General features: G+C 33.9%; 1 protein-coding gene across 3 annotated transcripts in view; it reads left to right on the top strand.

Moving 5' to 3' along the window:
- PTN (pleiotrophin) overlaps positions 1-21262 on the top strand; it is a 124962-nt gene that overhangs the window by 82756 nt on the left and 20944 nt on the right. For all 3 annotated transcript variants that reach the window (XM_051963701.1, XM_051963702.1, XM_051963703.1), the window contains 2 exons: positions 18595-18710; positions 19516-19689. In XM_051963701.1, coding sequence (XP_051819661.1) covers positions 18595-18710; positions 19516-19689 — 290 coding nt within the window. The remainder of the gene's footprint in view (positions 1-18594; positions 18711-19515; positions 19690-21262) is intronic.

The following is a 21262-nucleotide window of genomic DNA, read 5'->3' on the forward strand; positions in this document are numbered from 1 at the left end:
ATATCTAGTTCATTTTGCTTGTTTCTCATGCATTGTACGTTTATTTATAAACAGTGAATCTAGGTGTACTATTACTAGCTGATTTCTTGGCTTTTATATTCTGTGAATTACTAGGTGATGCTGCAGTTTTTCTTCCTTAGGTCATAAGGTTATAAGAGTTAGAATTAAAGATACTTTGTAGTCACTTTATTTTTTGGAAATAGTTTCCAGCAAGACTAACCCCATACTATTTTTTTGACTCACGATTCATGATTGTGTATCATTTTACCTACTAGATTTCATTGACTCTCATTATTTCTAAAGATGGACAGGGAAACATTAATGCCAATTCTTTTGAAATGAACTATAGTATCTTACATTCAAAAGGAATCTTACTAATTATAAAATTTCAAGTATAAAGCATGAAACCTGTTCACATTATTTCCAATAAAATGATCATTCAATCTTTATTAAGGAACTTAATCACTTCTTTAGGCAACCCATTCCATTTTTGCACAGATCTAATTTTGATCAAGCTTCTCTATAAATTTCATTAAAAATATACTTCCCTGTAAATTTTTCTCATAACTTACCTTCTAAGACCAAGTAGAGTTAGTCTAATCTTTCTTCTATGAGAGGTAGGTATAATGAGAAGGAGAGACTGGGGAAGAAAAGTTGACTGACCAGCAATATGACTAGCTATAATCAGAATTTAACATATCTGAGTTCTAACAATTCTCCTTTATTCTGTATTTGATCATATTTTCTCATGATCCAGTTTTTCATTTATAGTCCAAATGGAATTTAAAAACAAGTAGGCAAGACTTAATGGTTGAACATGAAGTCTCTGAGTTCATAATCAGACAAGCTTGCCAGATTTGTAACAAGACTTGCCCCTTTCTCAGAGCCACTCTTTGAATAAGCAATCAAGCCTTTTCCTTGATTTTTCCCCCCCCAGTCAATGAGCTCAGTCCTAAATAAAAGCTGGAGGTTGTATGAGCTGAATCCCTTGGAAATTGTGGGTGAAAGGCGTGCAAATCAAAATTGGCAAGTTTCACCTCTTCCGCTCCTGATAGAGAGGTTCTCTTTGATCCAAATAGCTTCCTGAGCAATTGTGCACAGATTCCCGGGCTCTTTCCCTCAGACAGGCCAAGGCATTAATAACCCAGCCTTTCACCAAAAAACACTTCTCTATGTCAGGTTTCCTTAGGACCTAATTTGGCCATTTTCTAGTGGTGTGGGAAACATGGGGGAGGGGAACCTGCTTCTCCTTGGAGTGGGCAGCAAACATTGGACCCATGAGTCCTTTGTGTTGGATGGACAAATTAACAGACAGTATTATGGGGAAAATATGTGCATCTCATTTTTAATCACTTTGGCCTTTACTTATAGTTCTATGATACTTCATTGAAGTATGATAGGTCAAATAAAAACAAAACATATAAGAAATTAAGGAACTAATAAAAAAAAAAGGACATGACATATTCTGATTTTTTGGAGTAAGAGTTATCGTTTTGGGAGGCAAGAGGAATAGAATGGGTGTTATAGGAATCTATTCACACACATATACACACATTTATCTTGAAATATAATATACCATATTTTCAGGATGTAATTATAGGGTATGTATGTATGTTGGAACTAGATTTGTAGAACTATAGAAAATAGGAATAGTTTTGAGGACAAATAGAGCTTATGAATGTAGAATGGATTTTGGAAATAATTTACAAAGATGAATTATATATAGATTTAAGAGTATTGTTCATCCTAATTCTGGCACAACTTTGTTGTATGACTTTTTCAAAGTTGCTCAAAGACTCTTGAAGATTGAGATCACTTTTCCTATCTAAATATCTATCTTTTTCTACAGTTAAAATAATCCTAAAGAGAAGATGATGTGTGAATTGACTAATGACAAAAGCACTTGGGAAATTGTTAAATGCTGTATGGTAATAGTTATTGCTTTTCATTCCCTTTAGGCTTCAGGCTACAGATGGCAAAGTCAAAGATTAATAATAGAGATAAAGAGAAAATATGATGGTTGAAACAGACACAAAACATCAAATTTTCACATTTGTATTTTCATTTTTAACATTATTTAAGCTTTTATTAATGAGGATATAAGAAAGGGAAAGGGAGAGCTCAGAGGAAGGACTGTGAGAGTGGTAGAGAGACAGAGAAACACAGAGAAGATGGAAACCTGGAGGAGAGATGAAAAATTTGAGAAAGAGAAATATGCACTTTCCTTCCATAGCATTAAATGACTATATTTTGTAGTGTTTAATCCTCACCTCTTAACTCTCCTCTATTTCAAAGAGAAATAGGTTGCTGTAATGGTATTTTTAAAATTTCACTTCATCAGTTTGAGTCTGTGAGACAAACCCTCCTAACTATTTCTCTTCTATTGTACAAAGTATATAGAAAGCCTGTTTTTGAAATATAAATAATAACATAATTTAATAGGCATTTATTAAATCCCTAGTGTATACAAGGCATGCATTTGTGATTATTGTTGAGTTGTGTTTGATTCTTTGTGATCCCATTGTGATTTCCTTGACAAAGATACTAGAGTGGTTTGCCATTTCATCACTAACTCATTACCCATGAGAAACTGAAGCAAACAGGGTTAAGTGGCTTGCCCAAGGTGATACAACTAATAAGTGTCTGATACCAGATTTGAACTCACACAGATGAATTTTCCTGACTCCAGGTCCTGCATGCTATCTACTGTGCCACTTAACTTCCTTAACATTTCAAAATATACTAGGTAATCTGAAGAGGGAGGTTATAACTAGAAATTGCATAGATAGGGAGAAGCTAAACTATTCAAATTCTTTATCATACCTTCAATTGTTATCAAACACTGTTTAAGTTAACTCTATTTCTATGCTAGGGTTATTTAAAACAATTGCCTTTAAACTTTCATTAGTGTCAGAAGTATTTTAGGCAAAGTGAATAATTTTTACTGAATATTTGGTACTTTGAGGTTTTAGAGTATCTAAATTTAGATCTTCATTGGTCAAGGTTTTTAAAGCCATTTGGTAGAGTTACCCTCTTCTCTCCCATTTTCCCATGTTTATTACTTTAGGGTTAAGTCCAATTCCCATTCCTTTTCCTTGCTTCCTCTTCTCTTCAAGGCAAAAGAAAAAAATGGAGAGGAAAAATTCAGACAATTAACAAAATGGCACAAATGATTTCAACATCAAAGATGCATGTGAAATAATGTAATGGTTTCATTTCAATTAAGAAACATTTTTTCCATACCAGAGTCCTTTGCCTTCATTTTGAAGACAGTGGCAAGAGTAAACAATAATTTGGTTATAATTTTGTTGTTTTTTCCCTTTCTTTTTCAAGTCAGTACATTGTCCCTCTGATTAGTTTGCTTAATCTACTTTTAGGCAATTATATATTCCCACAGTCTCTTCTCCCCCACTTCCTCTATTTGTCATCACTACTCTTTGTCTTAAAGTTTTATTTAATTTATTGATTTCTTCTGCTTCTTTATTTTTAGTTACTTAGTTTTCTTCTCTTCATCTCCCTTCAATTAACTGGTTAGTAATCCCCCCCCCATCTCTTCCCCTTGAATTTATTTTGTTTCTTAATTTTTTTTTTACCCTTTGTCTTAAGAGGATTTATTTTATCTTCAATAGTTGTTTTTATTTTCAAATAAATTTTATTTGATTAATCATACTTATGATTATTTACTCTAACTAATATATCTTCGCATTTATCATGCAATAAAAATTTCTGAAGGTACAATTTTGACTTCCTTTTCTAACCATTTTCTTTCCTGTTCCTTCCATATACCTTACACCATCATCCTTTTTAATTGATGTGTCTTATTTTCAGAAGTATCACTTCATAAGTGATAATAATATTAAGGATAGAAGTACTGTGTCAGGGTAGAAATTACCTTTTGACAAGAACTCTCTGATCCTTTTAGAGCCCCTGCTATTTTGTATGATCATTCTCCTTCCCATTTCCCAGGTAACCTCATTTCTGGTTCCAGTTTATCTACCCTTCTGGTTATTCGTGCTCTCCAGGAACTATGGTGCCCATTATTAGGACACAGATGTTGTTTCTGGGGGAGCAACACCCTCTCAAAGGAAACGATCTCATTGTGCACCAACACCCTTCAGAAGAGATTCATTTTTAAATCCCCAATCTCCCGTTATAGACAAATAACTCTTTCCTTGTGGGACTGTTGTTCTGAGTCTTATTAGCTCTGTTTAGTTCCCAGATGTTGCTTTCATACTTCCTATTTCAATCCTTTTTTCTTCCATCTTGCCTCTCTTTTATTCTCTTCTAATTGAGAGACTTCCATTGTACACCCATGGACCTGATTAGGATACCTCACACAGTACTTTTCATCCTCCACCTTCTCTCTCCCCATTTGTACACCCTCTCATTTTGCAATTTTGTCTTACAAAATACATTGATTGTCTTTTTTCCTTCTTTCTTTTTTTTTCTTTCTTTCTTTCTTTTTTTTACTTCCCCTTGTTTTTACCTTATGGGCATATCTTTTTTTAAGAAATGATCTTTAGAGATGTGGCAATTTATTCCTCTTCTTTGTAGCTGTTTTTATTTACCATGCAGCAAAAAGCCTGAGTCTCTTCTCTTTCCTCCTCCTCTCCTTTCTGGACAGAATTGCTATCTGCTGTTTGTTTGAACAGGATGAGAGATGAGTAAAGAGTGAGATGTACTGGCAGTATGGCTTTAGCAGGAGGAAAATCCTTGAGTAGGTTCCAAGCACAAGCCTGTAATGCATTTGTGCACTCTCCAGGAAAGTGGAAGCTGGTGAGGAAAGATTGCTGAGTGAGTATATTTAGGCTCTTTGTTACCTTGCTGGACTTCTGGTTTGCTTGTCTGGTGGATTTAGTTGCAATTGTTTCATTTCAGGCACATAATTCTCTTGGGGGAGAGGAGTTTAAGAATGGGGACTGTTTTAAAAAAGTCTAATCTGACCAACTTTTTTGGTGACAGAACCCTCTACAACATCAATTTAAATAAAGCATTAGAGATTATCTATTAATAACTCATTTAGATTTCTAGCTTCTTACAAATATACTTCTAATTTTAAGTTAGAAGTCAGATTTACTTTTTCTCCTAGAATTTACTTTAAAAACCCCTCATGTAAATAAAACAATAGCGTCTTTAAGCAGCAGTAACACTATTGCTTCAAATCTTGAAAGCTACAATAATTTGAATAATCATTCCTTTAAAAAAAAATATCCCAGTGATCAGATGTGAATGACTTTGCTATTCTCAGTAGTACAATGATCTATGTCTAGTCTGAAGGACTAATGATGAAAAATCCTATCCATTTCCAGAGAACCTATTCTGTCTGAATACAGATTGAGGCATTCTCTCTCTCTCTCTCTCTCTCTCTTTTGGAAATTATTTTGCATAACTTCACATGTGCTTTCCTAATAGGGGTTGGGAATAGGTATGAGGGAGAGACTCTGGAACACAAAAGTTTTAAAAACAAATGTAAAAATGGCTTAAATGTAACTAGGGAAAATGTTAAATAAATAAATTTAAAATATTAAAAAATAAAAATATCCTAGGATGATATTTTTAAAGGGACTTAGCTATGCTTTCATTTAGCTTTACAAATAAATTATTTATAATTATCCTTGACTAGATTTTTGGTTTTATTCTTGATACTGGGGGGGGGGGAGGAATGCTCCCATCTCATAAAAAATGATCTGCTTTTATAAATAGGAGTTGGCACTTATATTATAATCCTTTGATAAGATTATATTTTGTACTGATAACCAAGAACATCTGCATAATATCAGCAAATTCTGAAAATTTTATTCCTCATCAGCATATGAACTAGTTTACAAATATACATGGGTATGGACAATCTTACCTTTATTTTATCCAGAACAATATCACTCACATCTTTCCTAATTATATTTTAATTGATTCAGTTTTCTGAAAAAGAATAAAATAGGCAGCTAAAGAAATGCCACAGGAATAATCTTGTTTATTTGCAAATTTTTCTAGAATTTTGCAATAGTGGAAATGAATCCTTAATTTCATTTTTCAAGTCAAATTTGAACTTGGATATTGATGTTACTCAAGGCTTGATATTTTGTGTAACTTTCTGTTGAGGTAAGTACCTGGGTAACAAATAGTCTTGCTTTAGAATTAGATAGTCTTGCTTTAAGAAATATATTTGGTTTATAATACTTCTGTGCAATCTCTTTGTTATCACATAAGGATGGGAGGAAAAAAGGGAGAAAGGAAAAAAAGTGAAAGAAAAATAAAGGAAGGAAAGAGGGAGAGAAGAAAAGAAAGTCAGGAATCAAGAAAAGAATGAAGAAAGAAGGAAGGAAGGAAGAGGGGGGAAAGAAAAAAGGAGGGAAGAACAAATATGGAAAGGAAGAAAAGAAGGAAGGAAATAAGCATTTAAAAACACATTCGCTTTGGTCCAGGCACTGTGCAAAATATGCTACAAATATATATGTTTTTTATTTGGTCCTCCTAACAACCTTGGAAGGCAAATGATATCATTCCAATTTTATAGTTATGGAAACTAAAGGAAATATAGTCACTTGCCCGAGGTCACATACAATTAGTAAGTATTTGAGGCCATATTTGAAGTCTTGTCTTCCTGACTCCAGGCCCAATGGATATTATTATTTTTTTTCAAGATACTTCTATGCTTTTATTTTGAAGCATCATTACATTTAGCTTGGTACTTTCTCTCAGGGGGAAGAATACATAGGGAATCTTCATTTGAGAAAGTATGATATTGTTCAAAGAGCATTGTGCCTAAAGTTGGGGAAATTTTATCTTTATTCTTATTTTTGGTATTAAAAACTGTGTGACCATTTCATGTTACTTAACCTCTTTAAGCCTTAGTGTCTTCATCTGTAAAATGGGGATGATAACACTGTTAGTACCCATCTCACAGGATTGTTCTTAAATCATCAGTAAAAATATATTTAAAGCCCTCTGAAAACCTAAAAACCTAATTTAAATGTCATTTATTGTAATTAATATTAAAAAAAAAAAACTTGCTGTTAGGTTATGCAAATATAAGCCTTACCTTTCCTTACAATCTGGATTATTAAAAAAAAAAAAAACAAAAACAAAAAAACAAAAAACAACTTAGTACAGCCTATAATTGTGCCTTTGGAAGTTATTGATGATAGAGTGATTGTATGATAGAAGATTAATGAGAAGAGAATGATAATGAAGTGATAAGAAAAAAATGTAGAATTTTATTATTGTTATTATTTATTAAATTTTCTGTCAAAGTAATATTATTGTTGAGAGGGAACTTTAATTCCAGTTTAGCCAACATTGAATTTTTCAATATACATGGCCCTAAGTAGATGTTAATTAATGGAGAGCTGGGGCCATTTCTTTCTATCTTTCTTCTTATCTGGCTTAGAGAACTATGGAGGTAGACTATTTGGAGAGAAACTACTGGGCTTTTGATCAATAATATTTGGGTTAAAGTCCAGTGTCTGACACTTAACTGATTTGTCATCACATTCACTCATGCCCCTCTGCCTTAGTTTGCTCGTCTGTCAAATAGAGATAATAGTATTTATCTTAAAAAGTTGCTGTGAGAATCAAAAGAGATAACATATGTAAAGTATTTTGAAAACTTTCAGCATTCTATAAATAATAGATACATCATCATTATTATCATGTTTTGGATTATTATAAAGTTCAAGTGATTTAATACATGGAGAACTCTATTTACATATGAAATATAAAAGTTAGTTCTTATTAGTTGCACACTGGTTTACCAATAGTAGGCATTCAAAAATATTTTGTTGGTAAAATAATTTTTATTACTTCTTATAAATTCAAATCCCATGGTAACCAGTCTTTTTATCATTGTTATAATAATGGTTCTCTGATCTGTGTACTGTGTTCTATATTTTAAATATGAAAGTGCTACCTGAACAGCAAATTTCAATGAAAACAATTATAATGAGAGAAAATGTTCATTTGGAATTTTTTTCTGCTATTATTTCTCTTTAAAATGGAGGACTCCCAGAACAAACTTAGATAGTGCACTGAAATTCTTTAGATGTGAATCTAGCTTGATGAAAAAAGTCAAATACTTCAATAATTATCATGGAACAAATACACAAAAGAGAGTTTTTTTAAGTGATCATTTTGAAATATACCTCATTTCATTCATCCAATGAAATAAAATTATACCATCTATCATATAAATCTATCAAAGTTCATTTTTTTTGGTAAAAAGAAACACAATATTGCCATCCTTAAAAATAATATTGAAGAAACATAAACTTTTTTTTTTCCTCTCACAAGACTCAAAAGAGAGAGTAGCATCATTTATCCTCTGGGGAATGACTGGTAAGGTGAGTATGAAGTGGATGAAGTGAAGACACTTCCCTTCCCAGAAAAGATGGCTCCAGCATTTCTTTGTTCATTCACTTACATTATAGAACAATATATATATATATATAACCTAATATACATAAATTGGTATTTTGCATAATATCACAGAGTTACATTTCCTCCCTTTTACAAATATGAAAGGTAATATCTAGGGAGAAAAAGTGGCTTGCCTAAATGCATACAATTACTTAGCCACAGAACCAGGTCTAGCGCCTGATTTCCTGGTTCCGGTTCAGAGTAAACAATATTGATAAATAGTAAATTCATTAAAGGTTGGATAAAAGGAATTCTCTTGTAGGCCAAAAATAGTAATTGCAAATGAATTTTTATTCTTTTCCACTAAATGCATACTTGAATACAATAAAATATTGATAACACTGATTTTTTCTGCAAAATTTCCTGTTAGATTGAGTGATTTAACAATACATATGTACAGAGATGGATAGCAAAACTTACAATATGTAGCACCATTTATGATGGGATTATGAAATTTCTATTTCTCTCTCTCTCCTCTCTCTCTCTCTCTTTCTCTCTCTCATCTCTCTCTCTTCTCTCTTTTCTCTCTCATTTCTCTCTCTCTCTCTTTCTTCTCTCTCTCTCTCTCTCCTCTCTCTCTCTCTTCTCTCTCTCTCTTTCTCTCTCTCTCTCCCTTCTATTTCTCCCTCTCTCTCCCCCTCCTTCCTCTCTCAATCTCTCTGTCTCTGTTTCTCTGTCTCTCTCCTTCCTTGTCTCTGTCTTTGTCTCTCTATCTTCATGCCTTTGTCTCTGTCTATCCTTGCCTCCTTCTCCCCACCCTGCTCTTTATTTCTTCCTTCCTAGCTCACTCCTCTAGTTCCATGGTAAAAGATTCTATAGGATTGTGAGTTGCTTTAAGTTTATTTTTACCTGTGTGTATAGACAGTTTTACATATAAATACATGTGTGTGGGTCTATGGAAAAATGAGTTCAGCTGAGCTAATTTGAAGTTCATGTCCTAACCAAAGGACAGGAAGGTCAGGACTGAGAAACAAATAAATATCATCTAAGGAGGCAACATAGCCAATTAGAAGTACATTTCTGGGGCAGCTAAGTGGTACAGTGGATGGAGCACCAGCCCTGAAGTTAGAAGGATCTGAGTTCAAATTTGGCTTCAGATACTTAACATGTCCTAGCTGTATGACCCTAGGCAAGTCACTTAATCCCAATTGCCTCAGGGGAAAAAAAGTACATTTCTAAAATGTCCATGTATAATACAGTTTCAAATGCAAAATATTTGCTGGATAAAGGAATTCTAGAACTATGATGAGAACTGACAGTGTGTCAGCTGAAATGCTCATGAGATGAGGTTACTGGGTATGGATACAGAGTGTTGAGGTTTAACATCCCAGATAGTAGCTCTATATTCATGTCTGAAACAGATGGTTTGACTGACTCCTCTGACCTTTGGTGAGTCCCTTATTATGAGATATGGACAAGAGAAATCCTTTGAAAAAAACAAACTAATCCAAGAACTTCAAAATATCACCAATATACAATTTAGAGAAAGCATCAGATTTTATTAAGAATATAGTGATTAGGCCTGAGACCTACCTTTCTGCTACTGGGAGAATTTTGAAGTATTTTTCATGGCCTAGGGCCTTTTGTCTGCTATAGTCCTCTCTTTTTGACTTCGTCCCTGCCCTTCTTTTCTATGCTTGGAGATCCTTAATGTCACCTTCACAGGTCTGAGAATTGGCTTCTATCACTTTTCTTTCCAAGAATTTTACAATGGCTAACGGAAATGGGCTACAATATCTCACTTGTCCACCAGGTGCCCCTGTAGTATAGAATAACCTCCCTGTATTTCAGCTGAAAAATTCTTTACATCTGAGGCTTTGATTTCTGTAGAATGAATTAGGTGTCCTAGTTTACCAATTCTGCAATCTTGAAATTCTGAAAAGAAATTTACTTAAAAGGAAGGATGTTTGTACATTGTCAAACTTTATTTCTGGATTGCTCTGTCTGATTGCTTAAATGAAGCAGCTACGTGACCCTGCCACACTAAAAGAGGCTGGCAGACTCATCAAGAAATTCCATTTCTAAAAAGATCTATTTAAATGAGAATTCAGAACCTCCCTACTCCCCTTCCTCAACCCCCAATGAAACAAGGATAGAGACAGACTTTTAAATCCATAAGAACCTTGAAGAACTGAGGAAGATATGGTTGGGAAGAAAGAATCAGTGAGCATCTGTATGCAGAGCACACTGCCATTCTGATGAAGGAGATGAAGAAAATGTAATAAGGAAGTAAAAAAGAAACTGTAGCTATATTGGGTCATTATTTGCTGTTTGATAACTGGGTCCTGAGAAAATAATGGTTAATTCAGACCCTACAGGACTCTCTGTTTCTTTTGTGTGAGAACTGATTTCAAATATATTTTCCAAAAATTAAGTCCTTTCAACATAAAGAAATATATTTAAGTAACCACTAACATTTAAAAACCTGTTCCTAATGCATTTATCTTTCTATACTCTCTTCCACACTCCCCAACCCTTCTTTCCCTATCCCCACAACAACAATAAGGACTTACAAATTAAAACAGGAAGCTCCTATATAGTCAATCTCGCTTCCTTTTCTGGAGCCTTCAACAATCCAGTCCTACTCTGTTTCTTGGGTCTTTGGACTATACTCCTCTCTGAAAAAGCTTAAAGGTTTTCTGGAGTCTCTATTGTTTCCTCAATTTCCTTAACTGTACCAAAGTCAACAAGCATTTACTAAGTGCTTATTATACTATGCTAAGTACAAAGAAAGGCAAAAATCTGGTTCCCTGTCCTCAAGGAGTCTGAATTCTAATGAGGAAGAGCAGTTGAAAACACATTGTATATTTTCTCCCAGGAGACAAGAATTTCTAGTTAAGTTTTTGCACTTAATTATTAGTTCACTGGTGATGTAATAAAAGGAATCACATCCCAGAAGACAAATCAAAAGTGTTGTCGAGTCCACTCATCAAAGAAATCCCCTGACTCCAGACCCAGAATTGTTTTCACTGCAATGCTACCACCAGTCCAAAATCGATGCAAGTGAATGTAATGGTCATAAAATGAATGACAGAAATGTATTCAAAGGAGGGAGAGCAGGTGCTAGAGTTAGTGGACAAGGGCTTGAACTAGATAGGAAAGGTTTAGGTGAGCGCAGAGATGGTGAGAAGACGTTCTCAAAACCCTTTATTCCCAAAGTTATTCCCGGATTGCTTTTTATTTATAATGAATTAAAGCAGCAAAAAGACATGCAGTCAAGCTCTGTCCTTTTTAAACGAATTTAGCTTCCAGAAAAGGATTTAATAAACATACTTTCTTATCACAATCATCTCATGGATGGAAAACAAAATCCATTTACACAGTATACTTGTTTCGCTCGATTTAATTTTCTCTCTTTCTTTTCTTCATTTTTCCCTGGCGCTCAGAGACTTTCATTTGAAGTAGAGAGGCAATTTCCAAGAAAAATAAACAGAGGCCCACACATCTTTGCAAAGATTAATAGGGAGCAGAGGTAAAAAAGGTCACATAATTTCAGTAGAAACAGATTTCCCACCAAATTGCAAACAGATAGAAAAAGTGAACAGAAACGTAGATGCTTTGACTAAATAAAAGCAAGAGTTGGATCTATTTTTCTTGGAGGAAAAACATTTATTTCCTAAAAGTTGAAGGGTTTTTGGAGGGAAGGTGGTTCATTTTTTTTTGTTATGCTTTGAAATTAAGAGTTAATAATTCTATGCCTCTATCTCTGACAGTGTCTAGCCTAATTAAAAGTAAAGTAGTTCTTGGGTTGACCAAATCAGGTTGTATATATTTAAATATATTTTTAATATATATTTTAATATATATTTTAATATATATTTTTTAAATATATTTTTGTATATATTTAAATATATTTTTATTCTAGTATTACCAAAGGAAACTTCAGATAATTAAATTTGATTTTGTGAGTAGTCTACTTTGAAAACAACACATCTTGCTTCTTAAACCAGATAAATGCCCCTATGCAAATCAGTAATTTCAATTAAGCAAGTATTTATAAAGTACTTCCTCTGTAAAAGGCACAATCCTAGATTCTGGTGTAACTATGCTAGATGGTTGCTTTGTGATTAAAAAAAATGTTATCCTTACAAATATTTAATCTATGAAATTAGTTAGTCCAAGCATCAGAAATTACTTAGAGATGCCTGTTTCCTAAAAGGCAACCATTCTATAATTCTCTTGTGGAGATTCTCAGGGATCCCTAATAATCTTTCATGAAGTTCCCAAAGTCAAAATTGTTTTTAAAATAGTGCAAAGATGTTTTAATTTCTGATAAGGAAAATATCGATGTGACCCTAACAAACAAAAGCTCTTTGGGAAGAATCATCAGTAATTTTTAAGAGTATAAAAGGTTCCTGAGTACAATAAATTTGATAACCTTATTTTAAGGAAATGTTTCCCACCATCATGAAAAGCTGTCCTATATGATTTAAGAGAAGTTAAAATAGTTGCAACCTAATATGACTAAATGAGAGAGAGAAACAGACACCCACACCCACACACACACAAAGAGAGAAATAAGATTCCATATTAAAATGTAATTGAGAAATATTTGACAAAGTAAATGAAAACAATAAAATATAGATAATATTATCTTGAAAATTAAATTAATATATGATCTGAGAAGATCTTTATTATAGATTAGTGATTCCATTTCTCTTTGAATTTGACATTACTACTTTAGACCAAAGATAACACAAATAGACTGTATCATGCATGAATGCAGTGAGAACCAGATTAAAATGTAATTGGATAATAATTAGCAAAATAAATAAAATACAGCATAACAGAGATGATATTAATGTGTGTTTCTTTCTAAATCAATGAGGTCTGCATAGATTTTTATGTATGGCTTAGTAGTCCCAATTTCTGAGTTTATTACCCTCCTCTAACTTTATGGACCAAGGTAATCATTCACACTTCTAATCTGGACTTGACCTATTTCTTTGGCTGTTAGTTCAGTAGCTGACAATCATTCTCTAGCTACATATTACTAAATATTACACACCAAGCCAAAGCTTCTGACCCAGGATTTCCTGAGCAACAACACTACAGTCATGCTGGGAGACCTTGGCATGTAATTCCTTTGGTACATTTTGAAGAAACAGTATACCAAACATTTTACTCAAGTTAGATTAGGTCTATCTGAAAACCACCTAGTTTCTAAATGTATGAGGTGAGAGGCTGAATTCTAAAGTGGAGGTAGCCAACCCTGAGGTAGTTAAATGTGAAAAATGAAAAGTTTGCCAACTTTTATTTGAAGAATTTAAAGCTAATTCTTTTAAAGAAGATTTTTACTCTCTGTCAAGATTGACTATTTTGTTTCATCCATTTATTAATATTAATTTAACAATATCTATTTTACTTGTAACTTTCTGAAACACTTTCAAGGAATCATTGAATCAGTTAAAAATAAGTTTTATGATCATCCCAGCCATTCTCTTAGTTAGAGAATGGCATTGTTGTTGAAATCAAGGTCATTGGTTCATTCTAATGCTGGGGGCTCCAACTGTCCTTTAGCATCATTTCATTTGGGGAGCAGGAAGGGTTAAGGCATATGCAGTGAAGCTCTTGCCTTCCCTTGGTACAGGAGACAAACATGCAATCAACTATGCAAATATCCTAAGCAAGGGGAAGTGTTATCTATAACTAAACTAATTAGTCCTTTACTTAGTAGAACAGAGAGGCCTTGTGCCTGTTAATTGGGTATTGTTTTGGCTCACTTGATTTTTAAGAGATTAAAAAAAAATAATCATTCTGCTCTACATCCCCTCCTCCAAACTCCTTTCTTTTAAATAGGCTTTATTGCAAGGCTTTATTTTCTTTACCTATAAAATCACAGGGCAGGTTTATCCCAAGAGTGAGATAGGAATATGAAAGGTTTTATGATTCTTAAACTTATACTGCTCATGGCTCTACTGAATAGAGAGCCCTGAGGTGATATAGCATAACTGGGTAGAGCTAGATAGCATCTTATTCCAGAAAAAATTAATTTATAATTCAATTTAAGTTTTAGCAAGTCTGTTCTTTTTGCAAAGCACTGTGCTAGGCAATGTCCATACAAAGATAGAGAAATATGGCATAGACCCTGCTCTTAAAGTAGCTTGCTATGGTAAACAGAGTGCCAGACTTCATTTTAGGAAGACCCAGCTTCAGATTTTACCACTGACATTTCTTTGTTATTTGAGCTTTAAGTTTCTTCTTCTGTAAAATGCAGATAATAATGACCTTTCCTTAGGGTAACACTTATTTCATGAGGTCATGTTTATTATACCAATTTAAATGCCATCATTATTAGTCAAGGAGCCGGAGACAAATTCAACACTTTTTTTTTTAGATTCTGTAATTCCCCAAATCAATGCAAGAATCAAAAGCATTCTTTCATATGACTTACTTCTCTTCTTTTTATTTGCCCCACCCCATGTGGACATGAAAAGAATCCTCACTGTAATATATCCATCAAGTGATTGTAGGATCTCCAGATTGCAATCTCCCAATTCCAATTCAGAAAGCTTTAAGCAAAGCCACATGCTGCCTCCACTTACCATAGTGTTTCTCATTGGAGCTCGATGAGTTCAAGAATTAGATCCCAGGATTAATGCAAAAAATGCAAATGAAAGTGACCTAGTAGTATCAGACTTAAAATTGTTATAAAGCAAAAGTCATCAAAATTATTTGATACTGTCTAAGAAATAGTCAATCAGCAGAATAGATTAGGTATAGAAAACCCAATAGTCAATGATTATAGTAATCTAGTATTTTAAAATCTAAAGACCCCAATTTCTGGGATAAGAATTTACTATTTGACAAAAATTGCTGAGAAAATTGGAAATCACTATGGCAGAAACTAGGCATTGACCCATACTTAACACTATATCAAGATTGAAATGGGCTCATGGTTTAGACATAAAGAGTGATACTATAAACAAATTAAAAGACCAATGGATAGTCTATCTCTCAGATCTGTGGAGAAGGAAGGAATTTATGGTCTAAGAAGAACTAGAGTATATTATGGAATACAAAATGGATGATTTTGATTATTTTAAGTTAAAAGATGTTTGTATAAACAAAAACCTATGCAGGCAAAATTAGAAGGGAAGCAATAAACTGGGAAACATTTTTATATCCAAGGATTCTGATAAAAACATCATTTCCAAACTATATAGAGAATTGATTCAAATTTAGTAAGCATACATACAAGCCATTCTCCAACTGATAAATCACCAAAAGATTTGAACAATTTTCAGATAATGAAATTAAAGTCATCTATATGTATATGAAAAAAATGCTCTAAATTACTCTTGATCAGAAAAATGAAAATTAAGACAACTCTGAGGTACCACTATACACTTCTTAGATTGGCTAAGATGATGGGAAAAGATGATGATGATGTTTGGAGGGGAAATGGAAAAATTGGGACACTAACACATTGTTGTGGAGTTGTGAACTGATCCAACCAGTCTGGAGAGCAATATGGAACTATGCTCCAAAGGTTATCAAACTATGCATACTCTTTGATTCATCAGTGTCTCTACAGAGCTTGTGTCCCAAAGAGATCATAAAGGAAGGAAAGGGATGCACATTTGCAAAAATATTTGTGGCAGTCATTTTTGTAGTGGTAAAAAACTGAAACTGAATGGATGCCCATCAGTTGGAGACTGGCTGAGAATAAGTTATGGTATATGAATGTTAAGGAATATTATTGTTCTATAAGAAATGATCAGCAGAATGATTTCATAGAGTCCTGGAGAGACTTACATGAACCAATGCTGAGTGAAATGAGCAGAACCAGGAGAACATTGTACATAGCAACAAGATTATATGATGATCTGTTATGATGGATATAGATCTTTTCAACAGTGAGGTGATTCAGGCCAGTTACAATGGTCTTTTGCTAGAGAGAGTCATCTTCACCCAGAGAGAAAAATGTGGGCACTGAATGTGGATCACAAAGTAATATTTTCACTTATTTTTTTGCTGTCACTTGCTTGCATTTGTTTTTTTTTTTCTCATTTTTTCCTTTTTGATAAGATTTTTCTTGTACAGCATGATAAATATGGAAATATGTATAGAACAATTATATATGTTTGATATATATTGGATTACTTGCCGTTTAGGGGTGGGGATAGAGGGAAGGGAAGGAGAAAAAAAATTGGTTTTGCAAAGGTGAATGTTGAAAACCATCTATGCATATGTTTTGAAAATAAAAATCTTTAAAATAATAATAATAAAAAGAATTAGATCCCAACTGAGTCATTTAGCTTCACCATGAGGCCACAAATTATGTACCCCACACTCCAGGCAATTTTCTTGAAAAGGCAGATTATTTTTCACAAAGCTCTAAAGGCAGCTAGCTAGGAATATGGGAAAGAGTAAAATGTCAGTCTTCAGCTGCCTCCAGTGGCTTCAGGCTTTGGGAGATGCTTCTGAATGAAGAAACCAGCTCACTGAGATTTTGGAACTCTTTCAAATTCTGCACATGTGTGAGAAATCCGCTGTGGGAAGTCAAGAGATTTAGAGGATTTCTAGCACATCCAGGTCTTCCAGTGTGTTTGTCTTTGCTACACTGGAGAAAGACAGTAAAAATGAGAGTGTAAACTAGGCTTTTCATATGAACCTCTGGATAACATTTAAGAAATGAAACACATTCAAAGTCTACCTCTCTCTTTGGGAAAAACAAGAATAAGTACTTATATATACATAATAGTTTTCTTGTCCCAAAAGGATTCAAAACATTTCACCTATTTTACCTCTTCAGATCTTCTGTGAAATTGTCAGGGAGAACAGAGCATCACAGATGCAGAGCTGCACAGGGCCTCTAAAGGTAGCTGTCATTTACCATTTAGGAAATTGAGAACCAGAAAAGATATGAACAATTATTCCACCTCACCATAGGAAATACCAGATAGGTTATGATTTGTCTGTGATTCCCTATGTAGTCAATATGAATGCCAATGGTAGTCTCTTAAGTCTCTTAAATTCCTTTCACAGGTGGGATCAAAGTTACTTAGAGTACTTAGAGGCAGAATAAGATAGGAAAGGTTCAAATTCTGCCTCAGGTATGGCACTAGTTTTAAAGCTATGGGCAAATTACCTAAATTCTCTTAGTATGAATTTCCCCCTCTATAAAAATTGTACCCTCCTCACAGGGCTGTTGTGAGGATCAAATCCTGGGATATGCATTGCAAATCTTAAAGCACTATATAAAAGTTATGGATTTGCTATTTTCTCATCTCTTGCCTTCTGTCTTCCACTTTTTAGTTCATCTGCATTATTGATGATGCTAGTGACTAAAGTTATACCTCCACATGCAAAATAAACAAGATATCTTCAGATGAGCATATATTTTACTCATTAAAATTACAAGTGAATTACTATTCAATCAATATAAATGCCATGATGAACTTGGATCTGTGGAACTGGAAGGGACCAAAAAAATCATTTAGTCCCACTATCCCATTTGACATCTAAGACTCAGAAATATGGAAGTTTGTCCAAGGTCATTCAGATAGTAAAGTGACAGAGCCAGCATTTGTATTTAGCTCCTTTGAGTCAGATTTCAATGTACCATAGATTGCATCATGTTGTCTCTAATTCAGTGTGAGATAGGGTGCCTCCTCATCATACTATTGTCTGAATTTGTTAACAGAAGAAGTTATGGCTTTACAAAGAGGCCTGCAAGATGGCAGCTTGAGCAGATGTCATTGAGATCTCCATATTTCTCCTTGTAGAATGTAAGCTCCTTAAGGGCAGGGAATATTTTTTTTCTTTGAATTTCTCGTGTCTGGTATAAAACCTTGCACACATAGTCACTTAAGCTATGCTAGCTAAGCTAAGCAATGAGCTAGCAGGAGAGCAATCAATATACAGGGAGGAAGCCCTCCCATTAGCACCTTTTTAGTCTCTGAATGCTATTTAACAAATGGCTGTCTTCAAAGTCACATATAGGGAATGTATTGCATTCTGCAAAAGAATACTTAGCTGATTGCAGAAGAGCTCTTGGTTCACTAACTCTCATAGAGAAAAAAGAAGAAAATTGGGCAAATATAATTAATACCAATCTTTCTAGGATCTAATCTTCCAGAAATGGAGAGTGAAATTCTTTCATCATGGAGTTCAATCAGCACCCCTGTCTGACTTAAACTGACATTGCTTTCTTCTTGTTTCTCTGTTAATCCCCAGAATGCAGCCACAACAGCAGCAACAGCAGCGTCGAAAATTTGCAGCTGTCTTCTTGGCATTCATTTTCATTTTGGCAGCTGTGGACATTGCTGAAGCTGGCAAGAAAGAGAAACCAGGCAAGTAAAAGATCCTCTTGGTCTGAAGGAGATACTAGTGTGGGTAGCTAGTGCCATTCTTTATTCCCAATGTCCTTTCTAGCACAAAAAGCTAGGGAACAACAATCTTTGTTGGCATGATACTACATCAAGGAGGAGCAAAAATTTAGAATTGGAGGGACATTAGAAGTTTTCTAGCCCAGAAAATTTCCTACTCATGACTCCTTTTAGCTCAAGAAAATTTTTAGGCGTCCCTGAGTATACAAATCAGATATTTACTGATATTAATCATAAAGAAACTTATTGCATGATAATGAGATGGATATGGTTATTTATTTTTACATAATGGACTAAATCTTGATGGAATATTTGATACCTTTCACTCTGACCAGATTTTTCATGATCCCTAATTCAGTTATGTGACTCCATATGGGATTGCAACCCTTAGGTTAAGAAATTTTGTTCTACAACAGTCTCCCCTTTATACATATAAAGAAACCAAGTCCCAGAATGGTGATATGATTTGAACAAAGTCACCCAGGTATTGAGATAGAGAGGATTTGAATTCAAGTTCTTTGACTCCAGTAAATCATGCTATTCTGAACTGAATCCTAGGCAAAAGGAAAGTAACAATGACAGTTAATCTGATGGCTGGTATTGCTTTCTTTTAAAGTGTTAACTGCTTTAGATTGCTAATTCTAAACATTGATCACTCCCACCTGATACATTTTTAATGGGATTTTTCAGAAGATCTGGAGGGTATTTGAGAAAACTGTGTGCTTAAAGCTTACTTGAATGCTGTTTATTTCCCTTCCAATCCCTCCAGAAAAAAAGGTGAAGAAATCAGATTGTGGGGAATGGCAGTGGAGTGTGTGTGTTCCAACCAGTGGGGATTGTGGGCTGGGTACCCGGGAGGGCACCCGGACTGGTGCAGAATGCAAACAAACCATGAAGACTCAAAGATGTAAGATTCCTTGCAACTGGAAGAAACAATTTGGAGGTAAATATAAGCATGTTCCTTTTATTTAATTTCACTATTTAATTTTCTATTTTTTTTTCTGGAATTAGAGTATTTTTTTCCCCACTTATCCCCTAAATATTTTTTGGTATGATTATTTAATGGTACACTGATTCATTATATTAATCTAATTTTTGGATACATTTTGTTTTTCTGTAAGTCATTTCTGAACAAACTTCTCTTTCCCTTTCCTCTAACTAGCAACATTTCCTTTATAATAATAATTAACAGAAAAGAAAAAAAAAGTCTAACAAAACCCATTAATATACTCATTATATCATATCTGGTGTTTGCAACTCTGACACTCATAATCCCTCACCTATTCCATGAAAGGAAAAATATTCTTTTCTTTTTTTTTTTCTATATACTACATGATATCCACCTTCACTTTTTGTTTTATGTCACCACAGTAGTTATATATATATATATATATATAGTATATATCTTTGCAACATTTCATATTTCTTCTCGTGTTTTTTTGAATGTTTGAATATTTTTTGTATCTTATCTGATTACAGTAATGTAATTTTTTAGCCTTTGCCTAGGCAATGGATACTTACTTTATTTTCAGTTCTTTGAAACAACAAAAACAATAAAGCAAAACAAAGTAACAAAAATATTATACATTTGAGGCCTTCCCATCTTTGTATTATTTAATGGCACATGATAGAAGTGGAATCTTTACAATCAGAAGGTGAGTTTTAGTCATTTTTTAAAACATAGTTTCAAACTGATTTCCAAAATAACTGGGCCAATTCATGACTCCACCAAGAGTTACTGTGATACCCTTCCCATAGCTCCTACAGCATTAACTATTTCCATTTTTTATCATCTTTGTTAATCCAGTAATTATTTTAAAAATGCCCTGACTGTAATATTTAAGGTAATCAAACATCCTCTTTTAGGTGAGGTAAACCTGGTTTGTCACTTGTCAATATGTCCACCCAAAAGTGTGTGTGTGTGTGTGTGTGTGTGTGTGTGTGTGTGTGTGTGTGTGTTGATACTCTGATCCTTGAATGGACCCTCTCTGCCTTTTTAGTTTTTATTTTCCCTTTCTTCTTGCATTTCCCATTGATCCTTTCAATCCTTTCTCTTCTCTTTTCCTCCTTTATAATATCCTTTTCCTTTTGTTTTAATTTTCATTTACTCAGAAGATTAATTACTAAATCAAATGAGAATTTTACAACTTGTTCTAGCCACCTTTCCCTGGTGGGGAATATCTGGTGGTCCTCACACTATCTCTTCCTTTGTTTCATAGGCTGAATTTCTTAATCATTATATTCTTAAGTCTAATGTTGAACCTTTTATCTCCAAAATCTGGAGTCCTTCCTAGCCAGGGGGCATAAGATTAAACAACTTTTCTTTCTGGACCTTTTTATAATATATATTTTATTTCATCATTTCAGAATGAACCCTGCACAAAGTCACCCTTTATGGATGGAAATACTATACAAAATATGTGATTTATTGACACTGAGCACAAGGATAAAACAGAGAGAAAAGTGGGGCATCTTTGTGCTTAAATTCCTTAGGATGAGAACTAAAGATCTACTTG

Source organism: Antechinus flavipes, chromosome 5, assembly GCF_016432865.1.
Source record: "Antechinus flavipes isolate AdamAnt ecotype Samford, QLD, Australia chromosome 5, AdamAnt_v2, whole genome shotgun sequence".
Taxonomy (NCBI): domain Eukaryota; kingdom Metazoa; phylum Chordata; class Mammalia; order Dasyuromorphia; family Dasyuridae; genus Antechinus; species Antechinus flavipes.